We start from the raw sequence: 7,586 nt of genomic DNA on the forward strand, positions 1-7,586 counted from the left end.
ACAATCTCGTCATTTTAACTTGTTGACGCAGTGCAGGTACAATATACTTCTCCTGTCTTCCTACCTTATTAACAAGATCAGTACTGGCAACACATGGGTCACATCACTAGAGGAGATAGGAATAGCAATACAAATATATCACGTTCAACAGTGCGGCGGCGGCGATGGCCTACGGCAGCTGCAACGGCGGTGGCCTCGCAGAGGCGGCAGCGTTCCGTGCCGCGGGGTGGTCCGGCGTTCTAGTCATGAAGTTTAGAGACACATGAGCTATTGTCTACACAGATCAATCTTAAGGCGCAAAGGAGTAGCAGTGTTGCTGTGTAGCAAACAAATGTCTACACAGATCGATCTTAAGGCGCAAAGGAATGCTGCAAAGAAAATGTTGCCCTCATCGTCATCGCTTCTCCGTGAGCAAGCGACTCGATTTCACCGTCATTGAGCAAGTGACTCTGACTTCACCACAAAATGACCACCAACAACACTGCCATTGAGCAAGCGACTCTAACTTCACCGTAAATGACCACCGACAAAACTCAAAGGCCGCGAAATGCCGCATGAAGATCCAAGCCAAGCAATCAACCACCCACATTGACGACATTGCAGCTCCGATTCTAAGGGCGAGTTAAGAAGCATGCAAGGAGACCATCTGCTTAACTATGATCCAAGTAGTGGACCCACAGCTATGCAAAGCAGGGCTTAAAGAGAGTTGATGCGAATATAACCAGTCTATCTATAAGGAAAATATTTCAGCTATTTTTTCACGGGAACATTTCAGTTATTTTTAACAGCACCACAGTTAAAACAGCGGCTGAACTATATGGTTCAGGCATAAGGATGAATGGAACTGCAGTTATACATCTCTATGATTCACGAAAACCAGGCAAATGCGCCCAGCCTTTACACACACAATCAAGATACAACAAATGTCTGTCATGGCTGCAATTTCGACACACCACATCTAAGGTAACAACAATTCACGATTGGGTTTGCACCACGAATCACGGACCCAGGAACATGGCATCATCGTCGGTTATTCGGGACCCCCAGGGATATAACTTCTTTTTCTTTTCACTGCCGCGGCAATGTAACTGTAAGTGACATCAGTTGGACAAGAGCAGGTTTCTTATCTGGTGTATCTGTCTTCCGCTAGTTTGGACGGTTCAGAGCCATGAACTTGCACTGCTCACTCATCGCCTGGAGCTGTGCATCCTTCTTGTCGACCATGGCACGTAGCCTCACATTTTCCTCCATCACCTTCTGGACTTCGGCTTCTTTCTGTGCTTTCTCGGTCTCGAGCTGGTTGGTCCTTGCGACTAGCCTGTTCACAAGCATACGAGGCTCAGTACAGTATTGGTTATAGATAACCGACTCAATGCTTACTTAACAGTACATGCTAGAGTGGCCTGATTTTTAAGCCTACATTACTTGCTGTACAAGGAAAGGAACTGTCAGCAATGCGAGTGCATTATCTCTGTTATATCTACAAATTTGATCATTCCTACGCACCAGTCAGGGACTTATTTTCTGTGGAAGGGAGGCGGGGAAGGATAAGATCCTTTTTTTTAGAACAGATTTTTCCTTTTCTGAAGCAAAGGGGGCAGGAGAACTGCCTATTCAGTAAACAGAGAGTGGTTAATATTTACAGAGCGGACCTGTATTGAAGGGAACGAAGCCTAGAACCTAACAAGCAAAAGCAACTACTCGCCCTCAATTGCACTGCTTGTCTGCATAGCAAAAGATCTAAGGTTGGTCTCTTGTCAAGCTAAATGACCAACCTGTTCACCAGGAGACCTCAGTGTAAAATTCCATGACTAGGATATGCTGACTAGTATCAACCAGAGAGCAGAAGAAGAAAGTAGGAAGAAGGCAATGGACAATGCATACGATTTAGCCAATGTCATGCAAGCGGTAGAAAGATCAATGATCCAAAATGTCAATTCTTAATCGAAACATCTAGAAGGTCAGAAAAGAGCAAGAACTGCAATTTTGGACCAAATGCGGACCGGCAGAAAACCAGATTTTCAGGCTTACCCAAGTCTATATGCATCTTCTTGACCACTAAATATCAATAAACATTTGGGACACGATTGAGGCACAGAACTGCTGCATTCAGGAGAGCAGTATATGGAACCAACTTAACAAATTAGATGGCAACTCTCTATCAGATGTCAAGGTGTGATAGAAGAGTAGTAACTGTGTCAACCAATGGTTGCATGATGTATAGTTAACATAATTGTAAGAAGATATCAGCAGACTTCTCAGTCTCACCAAATCCCCTCATATACGATGAAGTGGGTGATCAAACTGATGACAATATGTGATACACAGAGAAGTCTAGGCATAGCATTTTAAGTGCTAATTTATAACAAAACAGATATGTTGTGTGGCCTGAGGTTCAAAGAAAAGGTAGGACCCATTTAGTTGCAAAGATGGAATTGCTAATGCCTTGTTTTAATAAAAATGGGGCAGAGGGGAACCCCTTTTGATAAAAAAAATGGAATTGCTAACAGAAGATCAAACATATAGTACTAAAACAGCATTAGCATACCTGCACAAAGACTAATTTTGTTTTGCATCTCGAAGATACACGTCTTTTTGGCTTATAAACTAGTTCAATGCATAGCTGATTGAATATATTGTTAAGATATGCCAATGAGTCCATAATGCTGACCATGTTACAAGTTCAATGCATAGCTGATTGAATATTTTGTTAAGATGTGCCAATGAGTTTATAATGCTGACCATGTTACAAACTAGTTCAATGCATAGCTGATTGAATATATTGTTAAGATGGTAATCATGGTAACTACAAGTCTACCATGGCTTCACATTCAATAATGCATAAAACAGGGCCGGAGCCAGCGCCCGGGCTCGCTGGCCACAGGACAGCGTACATACGTGATAAACAATGGGGCAAATTCTACTGCGTGACATGGTTTACACGGGCAGCAGTCAATGTACATATGTGATAAACAATGGGCTCCTACCAAGAATCGACTAATATTTGACTAATTGGTTAATTAACTAGGCCTACCAAGCGCAGTCCCCTGACCAAGCGTAATGTTGCAGTCATGAGCTGCTAACTTCCCTTCTTCCAAAACAACTACTCGACAGGAACACGAGCAGTCACAGCCCTGTTCGCCATGACGGCACTTGCATGCTCTGTGATTTTCTACAGCACACTAGTGGTATGTTCTATCTGACTATCTCTATTCATGCAAGCTCTCTAATTTGAATATGTTCACAAATCACAGCACTTAATTTATGTGAATTAGAATCCATTTTTTTAATCTTGTAGTGTCTTCTAGGATGTTTGGATAGCTATACTTTTACTGGCAACATGGCAAGTTTGGTTCTATGGATGCGCGGTTCTATGACTTATGTTGTCAAGTCTCAACTTTATTTTGGTCTACAAAACTGGATATTGATATATCATATATTAGTTCACTTTAAAACTAAAATTGCATGACTACTATGTTTGGGGCTATGTTATATGTTGTGTATCCGAACACTCGATTTTAATTTCCAGATTAGACACTTAGGCTCAAGCTTGCCCAGGCTTCACAAAAGTTCTGGCTCCGCCACTGGCAACAAAGTAAAATTATGCAACGGTAAATGCCTATCAAAGAAATCATTGCATGCTCCATTGGAAGGAGGGAGATGAAAGTAATGGGAGGTGCTGGGTTCGAGTCCAACCACCACACTTTTGTTTAAAGATCTTATGGGTTTCAACCCTAGCCTACCCCAACTTGTTTGGGACTGAAAGGGTTTGTTGTTGTTGTTGGTGGTGGTGGTAGAAGCATATCAAAACACGGTCATGCCAGAATTTATGAAATAATTGGTTCATGCTGCTGCTTTGTTCAAAATCAGGAGGTTGAAATTAACTATTTCTACTCTTCCTTCCTCCGCCATTTTTTTTTTAAGTTTTCTGTACCAAGCTATACAAGTTTTGCCAGGGAAATTAACACATGGTTATACATTTAGACAGAATATAATTACTAGAAACAACACGAGACTTGCGGAAGTACCTGTCAAAAAGCTTTTCCATTGTCTCGAATTGCTTCTCCGATGAAAGAAGAGTTTCTCTGACACTAACAAGTGTGCTGACATAAGTTCTGAGCGACTCAAAGTCGTTCTTCACACGACTAAGCTCCTGCTCATTTTCAGCGGCGCGCTGCCTCTGCCGTGTAGTCTCCAGCACCATATCTTCAACCCGCTGCCTCATCTCGTTCAGCATACCATTCGTACCCACCGCAAACTTCTCCATCTCCTCGACTTTGACCGACATGGACTCGACCTGAATGGTCTTCCTCCTGATCTCTTCCAACCCAATCCTCACCTTTTCTTTCTCATTCGCAGTTTCGGACTCAGCCACAATCACTCTCTTGACAAGAGACTCCATGACATCGGTCACCACGCGGATGGACTTGAGAATATCATCGACATCTCCATCCCCCTCAACGGCATCGCCATTTTTCTGAACGCCGCTACCCTCTGCCGCCGTCCTGTCATCCGAACCTCCCCCACAGGAAGCGGAGTCAGTGGCCTTGGACCAATCGGCCAGGGGCACCCCATGCCTGTCGACGAACCCCACGCCGTCCTGGTTCCTGATCCCGCAGGACGTGTGCGCGAGGTGCGGTATCGCCATGATCCTGGCCTTGGATTTGAGGTAGGCCAGCAGGGTGGCGATGGTCTTGACCCTGCGGCACAGGTGCTCGAGCTCCCGGCCGGAATCGTCCTCGGAGCGCCGCATCCCGGCCTTGACCTCCACGAGCCGGTCGCGCAGCGCCTCGACCTGGGACTGCTGCTGCCTCAGCTCCTCCCTCCATTCGCACTCCCCGACCGGCGGCCGGCCGCTCTGGCTAGGGCCGTCCTCCTCCATGGGACCTCTGAAATTCGGGGGAGCAGATTGCGCTCGTCACTCGGGGAAAACATTCTGATTTCGGGCGCAGATGGATCTGCCGCCGAATTTGACCGCGCGAAATAGCAATCGCGCGGATTCGCGCGGGGCGTAGCTGGGGGGATCGGGAGTGGGGGGCGTACCTTGCGAACGCCGGCGAGGAGGAGGAGGAGCGGGCCGGCGGCGAACCGGATGGCCTCCGTCGGGGTGGAGGGGACGGGTTTGCTTTCTCTTCTCTACTTCCCTCGCCTTTCCCCTTTTCCTTCCCTTCCCGGACCAATCGATTGATTGGTTTTGGTTTTCGCTTTGAGCGAAATTTCCATTTTTATTTTGATTAGAGAAATCCTGCTGCTCCTGATTCATGATACTTGTGGGCCATGTCTACGGGCCCGGTTGGTGCACCACCGTGTGACTTTAAGTGATGGATTAATTGTGGGCCTAATCACCAGACATTCGTACTTGCATGACCATCACTCGGGCATATACCTGGCCAAACCTCGGGCCGGGCCGGGCATCGGGCCGGGCCTAGCCAAGCCCGAGACAAAAAACCTAGACCCGGGCCTGGCCCAGGCCGGTGTTCTAACTTCATTCATATTTGATTCCGCAACTGAGACCTTTTCCACATCTGTGCCAGGAGGGCAAGCGGTCAAAGCAGAAAGGGTTCTCACTTCTTCGTCTGGAAGGACACCGAATGGACCAAATCCTATCGATCTTTCCTTACGACTCGACTTAAAAAAAGGCCGTAGAATTGGATGATCGGGCCGAGGGCTGCCCCCTCTTCCCCTCGCTCTCCTTTCCTCACTAGTGCAGAATCGGGCAATAGCACCGGTTCGTAAGGCCCTTTAGTGCCGGTTTGATAACCGGCGCTAAAATGTAGGCACTAAAGCCCCTCCCCCCCCCCCTTTGTTACTCAAGCGCAACCGGGGGCTAAGGGGCAACCACGTGGCACGAGCCAGCTTCGGGGGCAGGGAGCCCTTTAGTACCGGTTGGTGTCACCAACCGGTATTAAAATGTTGGGGGTGGGTTTATGATTTCTTTTTCATTTAATTTTGTGCTTTCCATTTAATTATTTTTCGTTTGCTGGTATTTTACGATACTACATATTGTACACGTTATGCATATATAAAAATAGAATTTCTAGTAGAACCGATCATAATATATATATTATAGTGTGGAAAGAGGAATCCGGCACTAAAACCACCATAAAATAAAAAAAGTGCAAGGTAATCTTACTGTTTGCATGTGTCCCGTAGGTGAGGAACCTATCTGGCGCATCTTGCTGTAATTTTATGGCCACTTTGGTAATCTTACAGTACCAATGCTTTCCTGATTTTTTTACATAAGGCTACTCAGGTGATCTTACAGTAGCGAGGCGTTCCTGATTTTTTTAGATATAAGTCTGTGTTCCTTATTTCATGTATATTTCACTAGTTCTATTCCTCTTTCTATTGTATACTGAGCACAACGTGTCTCTAGCAAAAATGAAATAGTGCAAGTGATTTAAGTAACATAGGCCGCTATCACAATTCTGTAGGAGGCATTTTGGTAACGGTAAGAAACACGGGCAACTAATTCATTATGTGCACAAGGAATTTTTGGTAACAGTGGAATAATAAAGTGTTCTAATACATAGATTCCATGTACTGGTTCCGAGAAATAATTCACGTAATAAAAACCATCCTAGAAATTACAAATAAAATCCGTTTGGACACAATTGAATGCCACATAGCACTAAGTAACCAGCAACATGAAAATTTCAGAACTCACTGTTTCAAAACTGAATACTAGTGAGCTTGAAAAATGACTACTGTCGAACTTGATCTTCAAGCAGATTAATTTGCAAGTGACCAGAGATTTCACATCAACCTGTTATCCATGGGCTGTAACCAACATAGTATCCTATTAATAGTACTGTACCCTTTAGGTTCACTTTTCTTCTCACAAAAACCTCAATTTTGCTTCAGGGTGTTAGTAAAAGAAGTCCTGGAATTTTCGATTCAACATTACTCGTACCCACCATACTTAAGTAGCGAGTCTAGTACTTCAATTGTTCCTTCATCAATTTTAATGATTAACAAGATCCAGTGAAATCTGCATGCACACATGTTTGCATGTCTTAATTAAGCGGGCATATGCAAGCAAAAACATGTAGCTATAACTAGTAAAGAAAAACAGAATTTATAGTACAAGACAGTGTAACTCACTGGAAATTGTAAGGAAGTAGTATATCTTCATTGTATTTGAGTTCCTTGAAGAACTGTAGCATGCTTTCCTCTACACATTTTTCGTGATATGGATCTATTTTCCATGTGTATTCTTTAATGGTATTTGGGTCAACGAACCCAATGCCATAGCGTCCACCTTTTTTCATTTCATAAATCTTCATCCTGCATAATACCACAGAAAAAAATATAGTGAGGATAATTACAGGTAATGATTGATCAAAATGATCACTATAGCTAGCTTGAGACTTAAATTATAGAAAGAAATCACTTACAGACAATAGCAACTGATGATAGATTTATCGAGTGCGTCTTTATTGTATAGCTGAAATAGTTTTGAATACTCAACGGTCACAACTTTCTTATGGTAGTAATGCTCCTCGTTGACATTCACCATGAGGGACTCTCGATTGGAAATCTTGGTAATGTCCATGTACCATTGATGCAATTCATGCATTCTCGTT

General features: G+C 44.2%; 1 protein-coding gene across 1 annotated transcript; it reads right to left on the reverse strand.

Annotated features, from left to right (window-relative positions):
- Positions 1-796: 796 nt before the first annotated feature.
- LOC125528938 lies at positions 797-5,203 on the reverse strand. Its single transcript, XM_048693356.1, has 3 exons — positions 5,044-5,203; positions 4,029-4,889; positions 797-1,318 (listed from the first exon to the last, which is right to left on the reverse strand). Exons 2-3 carry the CDS (start codon positions 4,880-4,882, stop codon positions 1,147-1,149), a joined length of 1,026 nt encoding a protein of 341 aa, XP_048549313.1. The 5' UTR covers positions 4,883-4,889; positions 5,044-5,203; the 3' UTR covers positions 797-1,146.
- Positions 5,204-7,586: the final 2,383 nt, after the last annotated feature.

This window comes from Triticum urartu, unplaced genomic scaffold, assembly GCF_003073215.2.
Source record: "Triticum urartu cultivar G1812 unplaced genomic scaffold, Tu2.1 TuUngrouped_contig_5226, whole genome shotgun sequence".
Taxonomy (NCBI): domain Eukaryota; kingdom Viridiplantae; phylum Streptophyta; class Magnoliopsida; order Poales; family Poaceae; genus Triticum; species Triticum urartu.

What these genes read in the sequence shown, in the direction of transcription:
- LOC125528938 (XM_048693356.1), bottom strand. Translation starts at nt 4,882, where the DNA reads ATGGAGGAGGACGGCCCTAGCCAGAGCGGCCGGCCGCCGGTCGGGGAG. An exon ending in ATGGAAAAGCTTTTTGACAG is followed by an intron (nt 1,319 to 4,028) that starts GTACTTCCGCAA and finishes GCTTGTGAACAG; the next exon opens with GCTAGTCGCAAGGACCAACC.